This window comes from Achroia grisella, unplaced genomic scaffold (assembly GCF_030625045.1).
Source record: "Achroia grisella isolate CSIRO2021 unplaced genomic scaffold, CSIRO_AGI_Agris_v1 utg546, whole genome shotgun sequence".
Taxonomy (NCBI): domain Eukaryota; kingdom Metazoa; phylum Arthropoda; class Insecta; order Lepidoptera; family Pyralidae; genus Achroia; species Achroia grisella.
In genome coordinates, this window is record NW_026712931.1 from 4,780,386 (window position 1) to 4,803,533 (window position 23,148).

Consider the following 23,148-nt stretch of genomic DNA (forward strand, 5'->3'; position numbering starts at 1 on the left):
TACAGACAAGATAAAAGCATAATTACAGTATAAGCTTAACCTGCACCTACATGTTATATTGTGTATGTATTACATTACATCAATATAACATGCAGTATCAAATCAACTTGATGACATCACCAATGTCAATCAAAAATTACCTACAATTATACCTAAAATGTATAATTCCTACTCTGACATCATAGATTTGATTAAAAAACCCTTATAGCGATAACCTTTCTAGATATGTACCTACTGAACTGAAGCAGCTATTGTATATTTAGCGGTAGACGCGCATGCGCCGGCACAACTCCGATAGTCACAACAGTGACCACTTATCAATTCAGGGTTTGGCAGAGCTAACGTACGTACCTACTCACGCCCGCGTGAAAATTTATAAGCGGCGGGAAAATGGCTCCGCGACGCGCAGTTTGAATTAAGGCGGGCGGCGCGCGCCGGTCGCCCGGGCACCAGCCACCTACAATGTCTCCCATATTATTATTGACAACACCACGCCTGTGGTAACAAGTACATTTTGCAGGAGGTAGTGAAGTGTTTAACAGCTGATCGTGTTAGTGAAATGTGAACGGGCTTCAACAACAGGTAGGTCGTGCAATTTTTTAACGATGACCATACGATATTTTCGCTGTGTCTTTGTGATTTACTGAAAGCGACTGATCCTTCATTTGCTTATATTTAGAATATTTATTTTTATATCCACAATGTTGTGAATCGAAGCTTGAATTTTTTAACTTTCATTTTAGCAATTTAATGGAAAATAATATAGAGTGATTAAATGTTAATTATATATATCTTTCTTTTATCTTCTATACAATTTATGCATCTAAATTTCTGTTCTATACCTGTAATGTCCCCCAAGAAGTAAATCTTTAGCTCTGATAGTAGGAAGGTATACGTGAGATAGACATATTAAAATGGAAAGCAAAATAAACCTATGAAATACAATGCAGTAAAATAATTATTTAATTTTAACAATCTTTTTGTATTTCATAACTATTTAACGCATTTTAATGCAACTCGAAATTTCCAATGGAAATGTCGGAGAAAAGTGGCAACTCTGCTACGACGCAATACTGACTATTATATACCTATATAATATTGAATGTTACAGATACATAAGAAATATTACATATAACATGTAATATTTCTCTCAGCTGGCGTCTTGTCTTGTATTCTTAAATATTTCTATCCAACACGATCCTCTGTAATACATTTTTAATTGATTACAAAAAATAAGCAAATTCTATTCTAGATTTTATATGTAGTTTGTAAGTGTAGTAGTTACTTGGAATATTTTGTCATTTCATCTACGATTATAAGTAATTAGTTTTTCAAGGATTTTAAGTAAATTAAACACTTACATTTTAATTAACGTCTTATTTAATAATCCGGTTAATAAATATCTTAATAAATTGTAGAACATCTGAATAAATATTAATTAGTTATAGTTGTATGATACATGTGGAAGTATACCTACATTTTAAAAATTAAAAAAAATCGACATTTTCCAAGGAATATTTTATAGTCATACAATATTTGTTAGTCATAATTAATTATTAACAGTTCACGTCTGCAATTCAACTTATTGAACGTTTAGATATTAAAATTTGTACAAGTAAATACATGTAAACAATGAAATAGGTGTTTATGTTGTACGGTAGGTAGGTAAGTAGTGTTTGTCTATATATTATTATATGTTTGTATGAATATATGTTTCTCCTTATTAGACGAGTTAAATGGAGTTTTCCTCTATACTAATGTATTTTTACTAATCACATTAGAGGGTTGTAAATATAACATTGAAAAAAATCAAAACGTGACATATGTAATTAATATTCAACATCACGTTAGAATAATAAAAGAAACATGAAATATAACACCGATTGCATAATACGAAACTTGTCATATAAAAAATAGAGACAGTAGGGTAGGTGAACTGGCCTTCTAGATAACCCTATCTCAATCAATAACCTGTATTTAGAAGTGACGGCCCTGGTATAGAAAATCTTTGGTATAAAATGCTATGCTCTATATATATATATATATAGAGCATAGCATTTTATATATGTATTGAAATAAAAATAAAATTTTATAGAGAAATAGTCAGAGCGATTATACTGTTTTACTAGAAGTGATCTACTTAAACTAAAAAAATGTATGTAACTGTTTAAGTATAACTATAGAAGACAATTTCATAATTCTCTTTACAGTTAATATGTATACCTCGTATATGATAAAATCTAATATTAAGATTGTTGTATACATTCACTAATGTCACTATTTAATAATTGTTAGTCGTTTTTGTGAAACAAAATATACTAAAAATGAAAGAGTTCGTTAAATTGTATTATGTACTCATATTACATACAAAATTACAATTTAACCTCGAAATGCGTACCTAATAGACATCAACTAGCGAGTGTAACTCGTTTTCGCAAATGCTCTTTGATAACGTTTGAATAAATTAAATTAATTAAACATCTTGGTTAATATGGTTCATTAGTAATATACCTATCTATTGTGTTGATCATAGAAGGTATAATAAATATATAATAATAAATAATAGATAACATTGTAATAAAAAATATTAATTAGAATAATTAATTAATATATAAACTTATTATGTTAACCAAAATTTGTTATCTGTTTATATTGTGTAATAATTTAGTTAGTAGATAGCCACACAAAATGAATTTGTCATATGACAGTATTATCATTTTATCTTCCGTTTTCTGCTCGTTTCCATACTGCCTAGGAATAAATTATTTTATTTAGCTAAATTACTATTATCAAAAGGAAAGTATACTTTTTAATGGATAAATGCAAAAACATTTTAAGGGTCTCTAAAAATTCTATTATACCCATATAAATCTACATTATGAATTATTAACATAGGCGGAATATATGTACAACGAAAATTAAATATGTCTGTAATAAGTTTTGATATTAAATACATTCGTCATTATCATAAACTCCACATTAATATTCGACACTTGCAGCAAAACTAACTTCAGCAGTTCATGCTGTGCGCATGTAAGACAATAGACTAATACCTACTGCTAACATTGCATACTCTATTTCTTTCATTACATGCAGACATTTGTATACTTTATTGCTGTAAAAAAATATGAAATGTATTTATAGTCAATAAAAGAAGCCTACTTCCTCAATTTCGAGTTTCTAGCCCCAGTTCAAGATTAGTCAGGAGACTGTATATAAAAAATATGCATTGAACCTATATCATATTCCTCAATAAGTATAGGTACCTACGTACATCCACAATTTACCTTCCTTAGGTGAAGGATATTTTACAGTAAAATAATCATAGTAGTTATTTTACTGTAAAATATCCTACTTACATTAAACAAACAAATGGAATACCATAAACACCTGGTTCGTGGTCCTGAGGATAATCTGATTAGTCAACGTCATATTTTTAAACTGTTTACTCATTTTTGGCTCTGTGCCAAAGTCTGAGTTTGTACCGTTCTTTTGATTCATTTCTATAATTTCAAATCCTTTCGAAATATGTGTTACATAAAAGAAAACTTCTGGTGACCTTGAAGCTTTGGCTTGAGAAAAATCTAATTAGTTACCAAAAGTCAAATAATATATTCGAAGTGAACAAGTAATCATCTCTTTTAAATACATTTCTAAAAAAAAGCATATTTGTAAAGTAAGCACGTAACGTTTATTTAGCCACCATTCCTGTAAATGTTTCCATGTAGGTAGTATTTGAAAGGCACTAATTCAGATTAATTTCTAGTTAAATACTTCATTTGCAATTAATTTTTCAAACATTGTTTTACTAATCACCAAATTTTTTAATACTTCCACAGATTAAATTTATTATAGATAAAATTTAAATTTTAGAAGTTCAGTTCTTCAATTATGAAAGCAAGATAATTTCTTTAGTATAGATATTTATTATTGTTTTAAAGTCATTGTGTCAATGTCAATTAATTACTTGTTACAAGAACAAAACCGCAAAGTATTGATAGGTAATATAAAAATATTGTTCCAGCTCGGGTTTAGCGATAACTTCTAATAATAGCTATATTTTATCAGCTGTTTAGTCACTTTATTGAGTGGCTAGTATAGGTTTGTCAGGAAATCTTATATCATTTTAAGCTTTATATATTTATGTAGATAGATATTTGAAGAATTTAGTTCCTTATTTTGTTGATATAGAACTCCCTTATACAGTGACCACAAGCTTTTTCTAATATGTAAATAATTTTGATTCCCTTTATAAATAAGTATTATATTAATAATATATATAATATACATTAAACCCATATAATTATATAGATATCAATTCATGTGTTGCACTATTACAGAAATTGTTTTAAAATACGTGTGTTCTCATATTCGGTAACCATGATTATGGAACAGGAAGAGAACACAATTATTCCAATTAATTTTTGTAGAGCTAATTAGCTATGTTGGTAAAATGATATATATGAATAGTATGGAAATGTGGTATCCATCTTAATGTCAATACTAATATTTTTTAAAGAGTCTGTTTGGTGAATCATGATATTAATTAGGAACTGATGGTTTGAATTAGAATAACCTCTCTTTTAACGATTAACGAAGCTATAGTATTACATACGCATCAAATAAAAGCAGAGCTTCAACGAAAAACAATGGTCGGCCTGTATGGGGTTTTTCAAGAAGGGTATATTAAGGTATCTTAAGAATCGTCGTCGAATAAGTAGTTTCAGGCGTCTATGAGCTACGGTAACCGTTTACCACCAGATAAATGGAGACCGTATAGTTGTTTGTCACTCGTAGTATAAAAAAAGTTTTTTTCAGAAGTAGGAGTCGTATATTGGATAATTACAGAAATTTAGATCAAAATACTCTTAGACAAAGTAACTTATTATTTTTAACTATTATTATTACTGTTATCATTGAATTACTTATTTAAATATATTAATAATGAATATACGACACTTAGAGAATTATAATACCGTATCTATGTACCGAAGAAAGACACTGTATTTTGCAATATCCATAGTGCTGTGTATGTAATACGTATGTTAGAAATTGTAGCTTCTGTAGATAGTAATATAATTATTATCACTATTAGTTGGTAGCTACGTACGTACATCATATATGATAGTAGTCGTAATGGTTAAAAATATCCAGACACTTATTTTAATGAAAAGTTTTACATCAATAAATAAATAACCCCGGACAATTAATACAGTGCCATCTAGTCCCACGGTAAGACATCCCTAGAGCTTGTGTTATGGGCATTAGACAACTGATATAAATACTTCGATATTTTTTTTGTAAATACATACATAATATACATAGATAACAACCGGACCTATACAATCATACTCATAAATAGAAATGTTTGCACCGTGCGAGGAATCGAACCCGCGACCATCGGAAGTAAGACGGTTAGCATGCCGCTAGACCACCGAGGCCACGTGTTAAGTTCGTATGATTCATAAACAGCTACGCAGCTACATAAGAACTACGATTTAGGTACCTATTGATACGTAGTCAATATTCCATATTCTTCGTCATGGCGATCCAATGGAAACTTAATAGGTATGCATAATGGAAAACTTTAACAGTATTGTTACAGATATTATGCAAAAATTCCTTAGTAGTGAAATTCTATGAATAACCTTAGTATTAGTAAATGGCTACTATATTAAACCGATGTAGCTTTTAAACTTTTGATAGTGTATATGTCGCTGCCTTGCTGAACAGTACTACGACTGATACAACTAGCTTTTGTGGTCTCTAGATGTGTGAGTACTAAGCTTATTCTTTGTTCCATATTCATAATAGAAAGCATGGTGTATATATATAGTATACATTAGTTTACATACATTACTTTTAATTCAGAACTATACAAATCAATTTGTTAAGTTGCAGATCAATGTTGATTGTTTTTATTTCACTTTATGAAATTAACAATTCTTTTTGTTTATTTATTAATTTCGTTTATTGTGCCACAATAAAATAACTATTATAATTTTGTATCATGGAAGATTTTACCTTTTTATGGGATGTAAAATATGCGCGAATTTTTAAATATCGCCTATAAGTTAATTTGGTTTAACTTTTTACTATCGGTTTTATTAAACTTTAGGAGCGACTGGCATTATTTTTATTTATAGTATCACCTATTAAGTCCAATTGTATTTTCATACCACCCAGAAATCCATTAAATATATTTAATAATTTCGTCCATATAGGTCCAGCCGTTTATAGAAATTATAATATACTAATGCATGTAGCATGCATTAGCATATTATAATTTCTATAAATATTTTCCTTCCTGTGTTATATATTTACTTGTTAATATAATAGCACTAATTTTCCTTAGCTAAAGCGAGATATCAATTATAAGTCAGATAAATTTTTGTTAAATTGCCTGTCGTTATTAATTTTGTTGTTTTTTTAAGACTCGCAAATAATGGTAAAGAAATGGTAAGTTTATAAAATTTACACAACATGCGATTATTATCGTAAAATAAACTTTATGATAATAATCGCATGTTGTGTAAATTTTATAAACTTTAATTCTAAATTCAATTAGAAAGACAGAATATGTTTTAATTTTACTATGAACTAGAATCTGATTATGGTGATATTAAATTACCATTTATCTATATATCATTACCCGTCAGCTACCTACTAATATCATAACATACCTAAATTATACGATATACGATACTAATTTTATAATGAGATATTATGTTTATCACTTTTTCACGAAAACTGAAGGTTGAACGTATCTGAACGAAATTTGACTTGAATATAGATTGTATCACGAGTTTTGAATATTTTCCATAAAACTTTTACAAATCTAACAATTTATTCTCTACCAAAGCTTCAGCAAAATAATGTACCAAAAAATTCATCAAATCATCAAGAAATTAGTATGCATCTAGAATAACATCTCCACCAACTTTATAGAGCTTACGTGTTCCGCGATGTACTGATGTGTGGTCAGTTCGATGATTCATATGTTAAAATTATATGTGGTGAATCAATCCAGTTCATACAACGTAATTACGCATCACAAAGGATATTGACCAGTTTTACGGCCGTTTTAATTTCTTTACGTAGAGCACACCTGAAGCAAGCTATAAATCGAGCTTTACGAGTGATCATAGTTTCGTGACTAGAATAATGAATAAAGATTATAATATGCATATCTTTTTTTACTTCACTGGGATGACAAAGAAGTAGTCGGTCCACATTATGGGAAGTGGTAATCATCGGTTACAGATATGTACACCTTCACAGACATCAAAGTAACTTGTGATGTCCGTGGTATACCTTATACGTTTTTCTATATCTGAGGAATAAGCTAAGCTCTATTGCTGAATGTCAAACTTCAAATAAGAATACAAAAGCCACCAAATTAGCACCTGAAATAGGTTAAATAGAGGTACGTAAACGACTTAATGCATGTTTCTATCTCTCTCTTATTGTATCTCTTGTATTTACTGTATCTCTTTGATATTACAGTAAATATAATTTTATAACTTGCAAAATAATTCATACAATGTAACACCATACGTGTGTTTTTTCTGTAAAGACACAGAACAATATGCTGTTTAGTCACCCCCACTGCTTAATAACATATAATATCAGAAGTAACAAAATCGTATACACAAACTATAAAAAATGTAAAATGATAACGATTTTTACGATTAAGGATCACAAGAATAAATAGGACAAAAATTTGTGTTAATTATAAAACTTTTATCTTATTTTTTATATATATCAAATTAGTACCTTAATTTTTTTGGTGGATATTTGGCAATTGGTAAAAATGTTAATATATGCACAAATTAATGCTCTTGCATAAAAAAAAACAATCGGTGGAATAACATATTTTTATGTATAAATATGTTTACATCATTGTACAGTTTACTATGATTATGTAAATATATTAGATACCACTTGATGTCAATATAAGTTGCGGTACTTAACCGCAAATTAAACTGATATTATTAGGTTTCCGCGACTGATATTACGTTTGTCCGGTTTAATAAACGGGTTTTTACCAGGATTCTCATCTTAGTCTAAAAGCTCAAAGATCATTATACCTAATGATAAGAACCTGATAACAATGTTAGGGAGAACATAATGGTCTAGGAGTTTACTATGCTGATTACTTTAATAAGAATGTTAGTTAATCTCCAGTGACCGAAACGCCGGCAACAAACCAAACTAATCCATAAGACAGTAGTGGATTTCCCCCCTGCCTCTGAAAAGTTGTATACAAACATAACACAAGCAAATCGTCAGTTGACAATGCCTCAGACTACTTCATTGGAGACGATAGTCTTGAAGGTACATACGTACGTACTCTACATACATTATAATATTATAAAACAAGCCCGACACATCTGTATAATTAATAGTGATAATCTCATATTGTACTGATGAATTTTTTGTAAGTTTTCATATACCATACCATACTAAGAAAATTTTAATTTACCCCGTCTATATTAGTAGGTGGTAGCGCAACATTAATAGTAATAAAATTTAAGCCCTACGTAAACTTAACTTAATTTAACGTCCGCAATGTACATTAAATTAAGTTATTACCTGTATCTAGGCAAAATAGACTTTATGAGTATAGTGGTGTTTAATTTTTATTAATGTTCCGTTTGCACCGACTACGGTGTACTCTTGACCCAGATCTGTTATGTAGGGCGGCGCGGCGTCGGGTGCTATCCGCCCGGGCCGCCTTCTCGCCCATCTTCACTGTAACATTGCTAAGCATATAGTTATTAATAGTCTTTTTCCTAATCTTTTCATATTTAATATATTATTTTCGGAATAATATTATAATAACATATAAGTACGAGTCGTGCCATTTACCACGAAAGCTTAATTATTATTTTTATAGTTCTTAGAATAATAAATGTTATTTCATAAATACTAATCGAATTTTGGTTAATAACCTTTTCCATTTTTCCAGAAATATCTGAAATAATTAAATATCAATATTTTTATTTATAATTAGTTGCAATTTCGTACGCGTGATGTTCGAAATAACGATAGGTTATAATTTTTTTGTTTCTGTATCGTAATGTAGTAAAAACTAAATATACAAGTGAAATTCACATTAAAATCAATTAAACAGTCTTTAACACTAGCGTGTAAAAAGCAAGACGAATTCCAAAAAACTATATTTTTTAGATAGACGTATACCTACACAATAATATATTTATTTTGTTTAAATTATGTAACAAGACACGGATCGTTTATGATTTTATTATATAAAATTTTAAGTGTAGTTTATTTTTCAAATAACGGAATTCCTATATAGAATTTGGTTAAGAAATTATTAAGGTGCGTCTAAATATAACGCCTTTTGAAAATAAATAATACACTCATGCAATATTGTTAGTTTTATTGTAATCTTTATGTGCATTGACCAATTTAGTATCACTTAAACATGTTTAGAGGACGTCTAATAAATATACAAATAATAATATTTCTTAGTTTTCAATGTCGCTATTCTGTATAAGGTGGTAGTTATGAAATCTAAAATTATTGAAATCTGTAAGTTTACTTGAAAATTTTGCTTTTTTATTCCCCTAAAAATAATTAAATATTAACATAAATAAAAAATACAGTGTTTATTATGAGTCACTTAAATACACAACTAAAATAAAATGTCATGTAGAGGAAGTGATATCTGAAATCGTCTCGAAATAGTCATCTAGGTACCTAGACCTATAGCAAATAATAAAATATAGGTTATAGCAATTGAATTGTTTAAGACGGGCTACGATAATTTGCTTTCTAATGAACTATACTATAACAAAAATAACATATACTATAATCGTTTTTATTAAATTGTGTAATGAGTCAACATTTCATAAGTGGCTAAACGTAGATAGAAAGATACAGTGAAGTGTTTGCTTATCGCCAAATCAATTTCAGAAATGTTGGTCTATAAAAATTATCTAATATTGATATCATCAGCTCCATAGCTCCAATTACTGATGAAGCTTTTCAAAAAATTTAATAAATATAGTATTATTCAATTTAATAATGCCAATATATACCTAATGCTAATTATTACATTATACATTGGCATTATTATATTAATATAATAAATACTATCTAGACTAATCTAATATAAAGAGAAAATGTGTTGTATGTGTTTATATCGATTTAAAAAAATCTTTCAATCAGCATGTAACATGGGCTGTAGGTACTTTATATATGAAAATATATAAATCTTTACAATTATACTTGACATAGTAAAAAATTGATTTTTTAAAGTAGTTTCATAGGTGTCACTAATTATTTAAAATAATAATTTTTTGGCGGCCTCGGTGGTCTAGTGTTTTGGCACACCGCTTTACTTCCGATGGTCGCGGTTCGATTCTCGCAAATTGTAAATATTTATATTCATGCGTACAATTGTTTGTACCGGTATGGGTATTTTCTATGAATATCATGTATGTATTTAAAAAATAAAATTTATCTAAGTATAATTTATATCAGTTGTCTAATACCCATAACACAAGCTCTGCTTACCGTAGGACTAGATGGCACTGCGTTAATTGTCCAGGATTACTTATATGTTATTTTATATTTTTACAACAAATGGTTTTTTAAATACGGTAGCCAATTTTAGACTAACTATGCGTTTTAATTACTAAAGTGCAGTACATTATCATGTAAGATTACACACAGAATACATATATGAAGAAGATTTAATATAGTAGACTGTGTGCATTAAAGTGTAAATACGTGTGTAATTTTATTATAGCAACTAAAGTATGTTTTTTATTTCATGTTAGTGCTCATGACTGTACCTTAGAAGTGCGAAATTCTGATAAGATAGAGGTATACCTACGGACACACAAATAGTTTAAGATACTGCACTGAGTTCATTCCTTATCTATTTAAGGAATGAAGCAAATTAAGGAAAGACAGAACCATTTTAATGACATTTAATAGGCACACAAGTTTATTTCCTATTCCGTGAGTAAACATATAGTGCAGTGGAATCTAATTATTATAAATATATATTAATAAAATTTGATTTAAGTAACTGCAATGCGAAAATTACTTTGTATATATAGTAGGTAATGATTAATTTCACTTAAATAAAATAATTTTCTAAAAATCTCTTTGTATGTAAAATTAGAATTCATATAGTATATTATAAGACACTTCGCTAATATAATTGTGTACACGTTGTCTATTCTTAAGTAATTGTGTACTGAAAATGTATATGAAAAAAAAACTATAAGTCTTAATTTTTTTTTAATTTGATGTAAACAACGAAAAACAATGTAATGTTTATAGCTTTTCATTTTAATATTAGGTCACATATAAAATTTTGTTACGTTAATTTTTTCTATTATCAATTCATATTTATATCTCTTTAATGTTAATAGATACATGGATATTAATTGTTCAACGTCATTATAGGTGGTTTATAATTAAAATTGAAGAATGTTTTATATTTCATACTAATATTTTAGAATAATTCACATAGAGTCATCCAGTCTCAACCTAAGCAGAGCTTGTCTTATAGGTACTCGACAAATGATACATAGTTACTATTGTTTTTTTTTTAAATACAAAGAAAACACCCAGACCGATACAAACAATCATACACATGAATACGAATATTTGTACCGTGCAGGGAATCGAATCCACGACCATCGGTACTAAGGCGGTGTGACAAACAGCTACATCACTGAGGCCGTCAATATGTCTATATATAACAATAATTTTATATATATTCATATACATGTATGATCTTGTATTAATAGCCAGTACTTTGGTTTCACCTGCCTTTGAATTATGGCAAAATATACATAGGTGCGTTGCACGGTGCAGATTTAAAACAGTTCGTTTCCGCATATCACAGTCGTGTTCTATTTCCGATGCGTCCCGTTGCAATCTGCGAAGTTTCGTCTTGCGACAGCATATGCAATATATTTGCTGAGTGTAGCGATATACCATAGATTTTTACACGTGTCAACTACATCTTGAGTATTTTATAATGAAACATTAATTTAAAAATAATATCCTACAAGAATTATAGTCGTCAGATATTTATATGGTTTTTAATCAATCTACTCTAGTGCTGCTCGCAACTGGCCTTTACAGCTTCACCGGACGATAGGAAACGAGTGCAGATGGCACTTGTCAAAGTTGGCCAAACCCGCGTAAGGAGTTATAGAGCGGCTGAACTTTCTTTGCTGTGTCTCATTCTTCACTGGAACACAGCTTTTAAACAAACTTGTGGTAGAAATAAGTGAAGCAGTCAACTTTATACGGAGTGTACCTTTCTTGGTCTAATTATAATGGCTCTTCACCTGGGTTTAATAATACCACAGATAAGATAGTACTATACTAATAGATACACATAACGTATAGTCTATGTCCATTTGGAATAATGTACAAAGCAAATTGTGAAATAATATTACAAATATGGACAGAGGTTTCGGAGTTTACCCACTACAAACATACAAACTTTCAAAATCCGCACTCTATAACGTAACGTAGATTAACCAGGTCACACAAAGTTTGAATTCAAAATTACTTGTATTTTATAAACTTACAGAGTCATTGAACTGTTTAACTTCATGCCAAATAATGCACTGTGATGTACCTAATTTCCACAAATAACTTCCATAAATAATTGATTAAATTGTTAACAACTCATTTATTAACTGGCTTCTTAATTGCTTTTTTTAAATATAGAATTCATAAATTTAGAACAAACGTACTTACATCTTGACGTTCCAATTACATAAAAAATCTTTAACAAAAATATGAAATGTTTATCTCTGGTCTGGATTTCTGTGTTTAATAAATATATGTTATAATACATATATGCTACATTAAAGTTATGTCTTTACAAAAAAGTGTTTCTATCGTTTCTATAGTGTCTACTCACAATTCGTAGTACTTATAACTTTTTTTATACAAACTTACCACGGGTTCTACCTAATTACCTATTATACTAAATATAATAATATTATTGTATATGTATGCAATGTATATTAAGTAATACATATACGGATAGGATTAATGTATAAAAATGTGCTAATATGATCACACAAGTATATGTATATTGCATTTATATTTTTTAAGTGTACTATCGATATATTTTTAATTTTGACTTTACATGATTACAGAATTTGGATTACTGTAAATAAAATACATATCGGAATTAAGATTGATTTTGATACAATTTTACATTCCAATTTATATTATACTAGCTGTGTCCGCGATTTCATTCGCATGAAATTTATAGCCTACGTGTTATTCTGTAAGCTATATTACTGTACAGTTTCATCAAATTCGTTCCTGCTGCTTGAAAGAGTACCTATTCAACGTCTATCCATCCATCAGTACTAACAGACTGTAGCGTTTATTAGTAAGATAATAAAAAGGACGAACCTGAAAATCAAGTCAAAAAAATCTATAAATACATACAACGATAGATTTATAATTTCTTTTCTTGCAACAATCATAAACGAAATTACATTCCCTCGCCGATTGTAGCGAAAATTAAAATACTAGAAAGATCATTGTTTTCTTTACGGCGAACGAACTATTCAAATTTTAAAACATTACAGTTAGTACTAACAAAATTTAGTAGTTGTAGTAGTTTCTTTTAAATTTCAGGAGCATCAGAACCGAATACAGTGTCCCTGAAATCACTGAATACAAATTAGATACATAATTGTCTTAATGGTGCATTGAAAATAATTAAAAGTGCCTTGAAATCAGTGGAAGGTTACCACTCACTAACCGTTATTAGAGTAAAGTTACGACATTCGTAGGATACATGCATGAGCACCGGAGCAGGGACCTTCATCATGTTTACATGATTTATTTTGATCTTTAGTTACTGATTCGATCGTATCTTGTGCCTAATTTAATATTATATTCTCTATAAACCGTTTACACTTCAAATTTGATAGAGGTCCTTCTAAACATAGAGTCAACTGAACATTCATAGCGAAACTTCACATTCTAGTAAAATAATAGAATGTAGGTAGTGTTATTAACTAACGATGTCGTTAGTCCTACAAAATCTTTGTATGTCCTACAAAATCTTTGTTTACAAAAGATTTTGTAGATGTTGAATTGTTCTAATTCTTTCATTTATAAACAATTATCTTTAGAAACAGAAAATACCTATTTTGGAAAATAGATTGAGCATGTAAATAGATATACAATGTAGGTATAATATATAATGCTAAAAACGAAAGATTTATTGTAACCTAGAAATATTTATTCAATAAAATTATTATATAGGAAATTATAAATTTTAGTGTGTTTGTTAACATTCTCATAATATTTCTAGATAATGGAAGTGGACTACTTATATCCTGGTCAATATACCTAATATATAATAGAGGGTATAGCTACTCCTTGAAGAGTAGTCACCTACTTAGATAAAGTACCTACTGTACCCGGTAGTAGATAATAACCGCCTTGTCTCGATATAAACGCCATATGTGATTGTGCTGAATCTCTGTGTGTTGCTAATAGACTAAAGAGAGAAATGCATTTGCTTTCGTAACATTGCACGCAACGATCATATCTAAATATAGGGCAATCTCTGAGCGCCACTGAAACTATGCGAATGTTATGTAGGTCATCGGGGGCATCACAAATAACCAAAGCCCACAATCGTAAATGTCCCTTCAGTTTCGAAATTACATTGTGCATCTCTTACCAGACAAAAATATAACAGTCTGCGGATTTCGAATTGCGTAAGGCGAAGCAAGGAATTCGGCAGTGGACAGCTGTTACGGAAAACTACTAATGGAGTAGATCTTTCAGACTTATAGTTAAGAACACGGAAACGTAAATTGATTATGTTGATGTTAAATGGTCGCGGCAGCTTGTTGAATCAAAGCGAGATGAACCTAGATCATTTTTTGTTTGCCGTCAAATACTGGACATATTAATTCTATTATAATAATAATTATAGTAAAACTAAGAGATTGGATATTTTGTACAACACAAATTTATTTTAGATGCATTATAGATATTTTACAATTAAACCGTGATCCTTGCCCGTGCGTCATTCCTAATTAGTATATTTTATATGCCAAATATTTAATATATTTACGGCAATTTCATCATTTATTCCTAAATACAGCAGCAGAAAATAGACTCAACTGTTAAGCTGCGTAGCTAGTGACATGCTAAAAATGTTTAAGAAAATATATAATTGTCTTTCGGCCCAATGAGTTTATTTCATTCGGCATCCACCTCCATAATGCCAACTCATATTATAATTATAGTAAACTTTCAATACACAGTTGCGAAATACGAGTACCATATATGTGTTAGGAACAGCTAATTTATTGAGAGCCAAGAAATCAAGACTGTTATTACATTGTACTTCAGTGCAGCCATATCCCGTATTTGTTTAATTTTAAGGAATTGCATACTCGCTCTGACGCATGCAGTGTTGACGCATATATCGGACAACACGCTTTCCAGCTATTTCGCCACATGCCCCAATCACGTATTGTGCTTACATTCGTCTTTATACAGAACTGTTTTAACAAGGTAATTAAAGATAGCTGTAAAAATATCTAAAACTACTTGCGTTTTTGTAAATACCAAATTTTGTCTTCCAAATCTATTTTTGCTTATTTGTTACCTTGTTAACATATAGGTACAAAAAGAATATACTTCTTATAAATAAAATTAAAGATATAATACTGTAAAAGACATTACATGCGGTAACACCAATTTGGTAACATTACCAGATAATACCACAGTTGTGTATTTAAAAAAAAATAACACACAAATTTTCTCTAAATTATATTATTAATGTGTTATCAGTTTAATAAAGAATATATAATTATTTTGGATAATAGACAGATTATAATTTTAATATGAAAAGGCATGTAGGTACTTATTTTATTATGCTTGTACAGAATCCAAGATAGGTACCAGATAGACCTCTTATATTACGACTATGCACCTAGCAAATGCCTGCGACGAAAAATCAATAACAGCTTTCCGCCAGCGTTCGGTGATACGGACGGGTTAATATGACCTATTTACTTTTTTACTGATGTTATATACAAAATAGATATATGATATATTTATTTTGTTATTTACAGTTAAAAATTTAAATATTTCGATAAATCTATGTAGAGACCAATGTGAATATAACAATACTTAAATGCTTGATACCTAATGGGTTTCTAATTCATAAAGAGAGATACATTTATATACAAGAATTTAAAATCTTGTCAATGATTTATTGCGAATTTACTACTAATTAATTTACTACGAATGCGAATTTACTACGAATTTATTACTGCTTTGTATACTAGTAGATATGTTTAAATTTTATTATTGTATTACAAAGCTCTATTAATACCTGTTTCATTCATAATTGCGTGATGTACCACTGACTTAAAATATATTGGTTTTGGGGACCATAAAATTAGTGGTAAACATTATGAGGGGTCAATAAATAATTAAAAACGTTGATTAATCCTTAACTGTGTAACTGGAATTGAGTTGCCCAAACCTATAAAAACTTTAAATTGGTAATATTACGAAGATTATATGTGAAACTTGAAAGATGATTATATTCATCATCATTTCAGCTACAAACAATGACGGAATAAAATTTATTCATCTTGAGCAACATGAACTTTTTGGAGGTCAATTATATTTTTTAGCGTACTTAAGTATATTGCACTAAAGATAAATTAATGTTACGTAAATAAAATATTGAACATCTAGATCACTGATTTGATGCAAGTATTATATAACAAATACTAGATTGTGTAAATAAGAAGAATATACATTACGTCTTTATTACGAAGACAAAACATAATAGTCCAACAATATCTTGTTGCCTGTTATTTGTAAAAAATGTAGATAAATATTAAAGTAAACAGCTACTGCCCTTGGCTGTCAGGTTAGCACCTATAGACGATTCGTAATACAAGGCAAAGCAATAATGATTCTTTATATGGTGCTGATATGCTCTTAAAGGAATTATAAGGATGCTAAAAGGACTGTTTAACATCTTGTTCGCGATATATGAAAAAAAGTAACAGACCAGGAAATTAGTACAGTTATTGTAATGAATAGTTTTGGCGTACTAGTTATTAATTGTAAAGTCGTAAATATTGTACCCACCCTTGTTTAAAATATAGGCTATATTTTAGGTTAGACCTCTAGTAATATTTCGGTAAACACTATATTCAATTTCATACAATAGTTTTGGCGTGATGTGTTTGTACACGACAAACATACAAAAAGAACCACAAAACAGACAAAAAAACTAAAATATGTTTGGTTTCGAATGCTCTAATTAAAACCATATTGGGTATATTTTTCAATATTCCAAATATGCTACTATTATACTAAAAAAAAGAATCATTATTATGTAAATAAATTTGTTTTTATAAATTAATTGGATAATAAAACTGTTCTATTTATTTGATAAAAGCATACATAATACACTACAAATAAATAGAAAAAAAGTCCAGATGCTACTTTCAATTTAGTGCACTTTTACCACATTCTGGTGTTGCCATTTTACTATTCAATATTTGTTACTATTACATCTAATATTAGTTTTTTTTTATTTTCAGGTCCAAAAGAGGCACGAAAATGACAATCGTAATGAATCCAGCGTGTACATCGCAATCTGATGATGAAATAGAATCGGGGCGTGAGAGTGAGGTTGGTAGTGATTGCTATGGGCAAATGCTTGATGAACACACGAGGTTATATGATAACGAGAAGCAAAGCGATATCGTCTTTGTAGCTGGTATCAACGGCGATACCTGGAGGTATCCCGGCCATCGACGCGTATTAGCTGCTACAAGTCCAGTCTTCGCAGCTTTACTCTCTGTTAAAACTGATGTTATCATCGTTGACTATGTTGACCGCCGTGGCTTTGAGCAGCTTCTACGATACCACTACTGTGAACCAACACAGCTTAATTCCGTTGCAACAGCACGATGTGCTCTGGACGCGGCGTACAAATTTCTTTGTGCACCTCTTGCAGAACGCTGTGCACGACGTCTCGACGAGATGTTAGATGCAGGTGTTGCTCTAGAAATATTACGGGACCTACGATTTCTATGCGCGAGACTGCCCGGAGCGGCATCAGCACCACCTCTACCGGCCCTTACTAATGACAACGCCGCAAGATCATTGGCACAGTGTTCACGTTGGTGTGATTCGCTTGCTCATAATGCACTTCTTGTGTTAGACAACGATGCAGATGCGGCTCTCGCTGATGAACGACTCGAAGATCTCGCTTATGAAGATCTAGCACTTATTGTGAAACGGGACACTTTTCGAGTATCCAATGAACTCGTATTAGTGGAAGCATTATCCCGATGGAGTACGGCAACTTGCAAACGTCACAAACGGGAATTGACATCAAGTAACAAACGAGTAGCACTCGGTGAATTGGCGTATTGTCCTCGATACCTTCTGTTATCCGGCGAAGAGTTAACTAAAGCTTTGGAGTTGGAGCTATTGGAGCCAATAGAGCGCGCGTTAGTTACAGCACGAGCGAAAAAGCTATCAGCACCAGTCCCTGTGGGAGCAGAGCAGGAGGGGTTGCTACGAAGATGGGCACGACCTCGACCTACGGAGCCAGCTGCTTTGCCTGTGCATCTGAGCACACGTTCTGAACCTCCTCCAGAACCACAACCAAGCAAGCTGTGCGGTCGCCGTCCTAAACGGCCAAAACAGCCATGTTTTGCGCCCGAAGAGAAACGCAAAAAACCTGGGTGCTGTGCTCGTTTTGGTGAGGGCCTTTTGAGAGCTTTTATCTGTTTATTCGACTAAGATTAATCTACTATGCAAAAATTTTAAAATAATTGCATGTAAATCAGGTAAATACTCAATAGAATATATGTAAAACTCTTCTAGTTGATGGAAATTTGTCTAAACAGGTATGCCTATAACTTTGGTATTACCATTACTTTCCGTAAAGAGCCTGCTTATTGTACTGATTATGTGTATATTAGTTCTCACGATAAATAAATGGAGAACATAAATATATTTTGATTGATTAAATTTACAAAAGTAGTTCTATGCACATAAACATAATAATAAGCAGACTCTTCTAGTAAAATTGATAATATAAAATATGAGGAACTGTGAAAGAGAAATTATTACAGCGATAGATATAGAAAGGAAAATCGTATAAAGTAGAATGACAAATTTTGTATTTTTTTACAAATTAAATACTTTATATATCAAACAGTATACCTTGTAAAATATTTCCTGCTCTATTATTTTTTTTATATTTATAGCTGTCTGCTATTATTATATTAATATTATTATTTTAATAATAAGTTATTAAATATTATTTCAGTCTCAATGAATATGTTTATAGTAGCTTTTTAAATCTGCTGAGAATTATTTTTAATTTGGTAGCGGAGTAAAGAATCGTAACAGTTGTGACGAAACAAGTTTGGATAGTTTGTTCCGAAAAAAAAAATCGTAATAAATGTTTCATTACCTTCTTTGAATTCGTAGCTCAGCTACGTAATTTTAATGTTTATGGAATTTTGATCTGTATGTGGTAGCCATAATACGTGTATTTCAATGTTGTGATATCTTTGTTAAAATAATTTGATGTTAAAATTGTTCAACAATTTCTTATTTAGGATATGTTTATTTGTAATTCATACCTATCTATATTTCTATAAATTGGTGCACAAAATTTGGATTTATCAAGTACTTAGACTAATTTTAGAGTATTTTTCGTTGCATTTATATAAATTCGTGTTCGTTTATTGTATATGGTTAAGTAAACAAAATTTACTAGTTTTTATTAAAGAAATTAGTTTAAATCTTCCATACTTTAATATTTAATATCTAGTCGTATGTTAAGTACATTATAATTGTATCTAATGAAATTGTTTACTGCCTTTTATTGTACTGTTATATTTAGGTTTATGGAGCAAAGATTTTAGTTTTAAAGTGTGCCATATTATTAAATATACTTACTTCGATTGTTGTAAATTTTCCAAATAAGTAAGTAGTAGTAATAAATATAACAATCTTGTTTCAAGTTTAGCTAATTTTCTTAATCAATAATTTATTATTATTCTATAAATTAGTGATACTATTACTTTAAACTACATTTTGCTTAGCATTATATTAGGCTCAATGTTTAAAATAACATGTTACTTATTTCTTAATGAAATAGTCCTTAATTAGTCACTCAAACTATAAATCAATGTGTTCTCTCAGAGCTATAGTTGTATCTAAATGATCATGTAATAAAAATATATGAGGTTACAACAACTGTATTTAATTTATTAGTTACATTAACAATTTACCTGTAGAACCAATCATCAAGATGCCTGCTTATCTATTACTTATTAGATATGAGTAGTAGTTATTAATAATCTTTCTTCTGCAATTGGACTCCTCCTAGAACGAAGGCTGCGAGCTTCATTATCAGCAACGAGCATGTTCAGACGCTCTATTTTCATAACTATACCAGCCAAAGTGGTTTCAGCGTTCTGCAAGTCTTTCCTCAAACATTTCACAGTATTTTGTAAATCCACCATAGAGTTTATCTTTTCGTCTACATTTTCAAATTTAATGTTCATACATTCTCGAGCCTTTTGCATCATATCCACTTCAGACAAGATTTTAGAAGTGATCTCTCTTTTAAGTTCCTTGATTTTTATATCAAAAGTACTTTCCTCTTTGCTGTCACGCCGTTTGTGTCCACCTGTGTTAGTTGATAGGCTTCTGTACTTATATCTTGTACTGCGAGATGTATAGCAGCTTTTGTGGAATACGTCCGACATACTATTAAGGATAAATGAATCGAACCCAATCAATATATTTTAGTTTCATTTTACAATTTTTATTTCCTTTCATGCACATGCCTCATGAAAATAAATAATATGAATTTTTCTACTGTGTGTCATTATCAAATGTCAATCAATCATCAAATTCATGACAGACTTTTATCATTCTCTCTTTTCAAAGTAAATACTCAAGTAATATTTACCACATTGGTACTCAAAATACTCTATATCAAAGTTTATATAGGTATTTTGTTTGATTATAAATTCAATTATCGTTTTTATAAAAATATAATATATATAAAATATACATATTCTAAACTGTTATTATTTTATCGAAGACTACTTTCTGGTGCTATTTTATTGCAAATATGTAAGTAATGGTTAACAATTTTTATTAATTTATCATGATAATCGTTAGGTAGTAATCATATATGTATAACTATATCATTCTTTTACATACGATCATAAAAAGTACCTAAGGGGTAGGAAAAAACAATGTTACATTTACTTATGACGAAAAAACCTGGTGTCTTCTACAAACTAGTACAATATTATGTTATCTGTGCTAGTACCTAGTTTAAACGCAGAAACATCGTTTTGCTTTTTTCCATCAGAGTAGCAATTGACAATGTCCACAAGTCAAATATTTTTTGTTTTAATTGTATTATTAAATTAGTAGTAGACACTAAGACGGGTAGGTACAGTACAAATGCTAAGGAGACGTTAGATGGAAGTTATTCGGTATAAAAAAATCCGATCCCCTAGTTTTTTTTAAAAACATCCATTAAGACTGTCTTCTAGATGAGGTGAAATTTACCATATACAATTAGAGTCCTAAAATAGAATACGTTTTCTGCATTGTGATTTGTAAGTAATGAACTAATGGGGACTTAGGGATGTTAACAACGTGCCATGTCAGGCTAAATGGAAACCATCGTTTGAAAATTCTAGCTATATAGCTATAAATTCTAGCGATACCTTCGTATATCATTAAAACAAGTGACAGCATATCTAAATCGCCATTAAACTGCTGAAAAGAGTATGGTGTAAACATAGACAAATGGCGTATACTGGGATAATATTCTCATCTCATAAAAAAAATATAAATTCGTCTATACGCCATCTAGCGACGTTTATACGTTACTACTTTCCGCAGTTTACGTTTACAGCATTGCACTAAATAAAAAGCCTAGAGACACATCAAATTTCTTATTAGTTCTCAGATGTTGTCGCTAGAGGGCGTTAGAAGTACTTGGATTAGAGTTTCTAGTTTATCATTTATTTATTTCAGGCTACTAATGGCCCATATATTATGTAAATATAAATAACTATAACTAACATATATATATATAGGTATACTAATATACATTAGATACATAAGTTTATTGCCGTAGTTGGTGTTGCAGCACGCATGTTTATGATACCCTTGTCATATGTATAGAGTAAGTAATCATATTATATGTAATCTTATATCCTGTTTATTTATTTAAAAAAATTACCTATATACCACATATTGATGATAATGATATTTTTCATTTGTTAGAAAAATATAAATTTTAAATTTTAGTTTAGTTCATCCATTCATAAATAGTAAGCTCATTCATCATTACTAAATCTTAGGACAAATCAAAGAATCCATAAAATTGTATATTCAGTAACATTGGCAACGTCTTATTCTATTATATCCCTGCAGAAATATATTTAATGCCTTAATCAAATTAAATTGAAATCTAGTAGGTATCAAAATATCATTGATATCATTAATTTAAAATTAATCAAATTAATTCACTTATACAGTTTTTTGCAAATAAATATGCAATCATTTTTATATATGTATATGGTACCTACAACATGCAGATTTTATGTAATCCCTGAAATAACCTATAAAAATAGATTATCTTATTACAATACCTATACAAATAGACTATTACAAAAATAAAGAAAAATCATCTCAATCTGTTAGTAATGAGGACCATATCATGCCCACCTCAAGATAGTTTCCATTGACAAACATACTTTGGTTATTATCTAGTGAAATCGGATGGATATAGGATAGGATCCATGATAGGATAGGTCAGTAAGATCCGATTATTATCCTGTTATCCTCCACTGTAGCCACGCCAGCGTATACAGTTACAGCAGGCAGGTAAATCGTTACATTTTCACATATCAATTAATATAACTTTTTAATTTGCAACTTCTCTTCTTGATTCAGCCTTAAAACCAGAGAATGGAATTATTCTAATCTTAATACCTCTACATGTACTCTTATGCGAAACAGATATAAGTATTGTTAGTTCATTTTAATCATACATAATGTTTA

At 29.9% G+C, this 23,148-nt stretch overlaps 2 protein-coding genes across 2 annotated transcripts; one reads left to right on the forward strand and one right to left on the reverse strand.

The window, feature by feature from the left end:
- Nucleotides 1-289: 289 nt before the first annotated feature.
- Nucleotides 290-20,298, forward strand: LOC131848117 (uncharacterized). Its single transcript, XM_059197875.1, has 2 exons — nucleotides 290-582; nucleotides 17,625-20,298. The coding sequence occupies exon 2, from the start codon at nucleotides 17,644-17,646 to the stop codon at nucleotides 18,835-18,837; it is 1,194 nt and encodes a 397-aa protein (XP_059053858.1). The 5' UTR covers nucleotides 290-582; nucleotides 17,625-17,643; the 3' UTR covers nucleotides 18,838-20,298.
- Nucleotides 20,299-20,300: 2 nt separating this feature from the next.
- LOC131848118 (uncharacterized) lies at nucleotides 20,301-20,947 on the reverse strand. Its single transcript, XM_059197876.1, has one exon. The coding sequence runs from the start codon at nucleotides 20,820-20,822 to the stop codon at nucleotides 20,385-20,387; it is 438 nt and encodes a 145-aa protein (XP_059053859.1). The 5' UTR covers nucleotides 20,823-20,947; the 3' UTR covers nucleotides 20,301-20,384.
- Between the last annotated feature and the right edge of the window lie 2,201 nt (nucleotides 20,948-23,148).

Coding starts and splice junctions, on each gene's coding strand:
- LOC131848117 (XM_059197875.1), top strand. CDS start 17,644: ATGACAATCGTAATGAATCCAGCGTGTACATCGCAATCTGATGATGAA.
- LOC131848118 (XM_059197876.1), bottom strand. CDS start 20,822: ATGTCGGACGTATTCCACAAAAGCTGCTATACATCTCGCAGTACAAGA.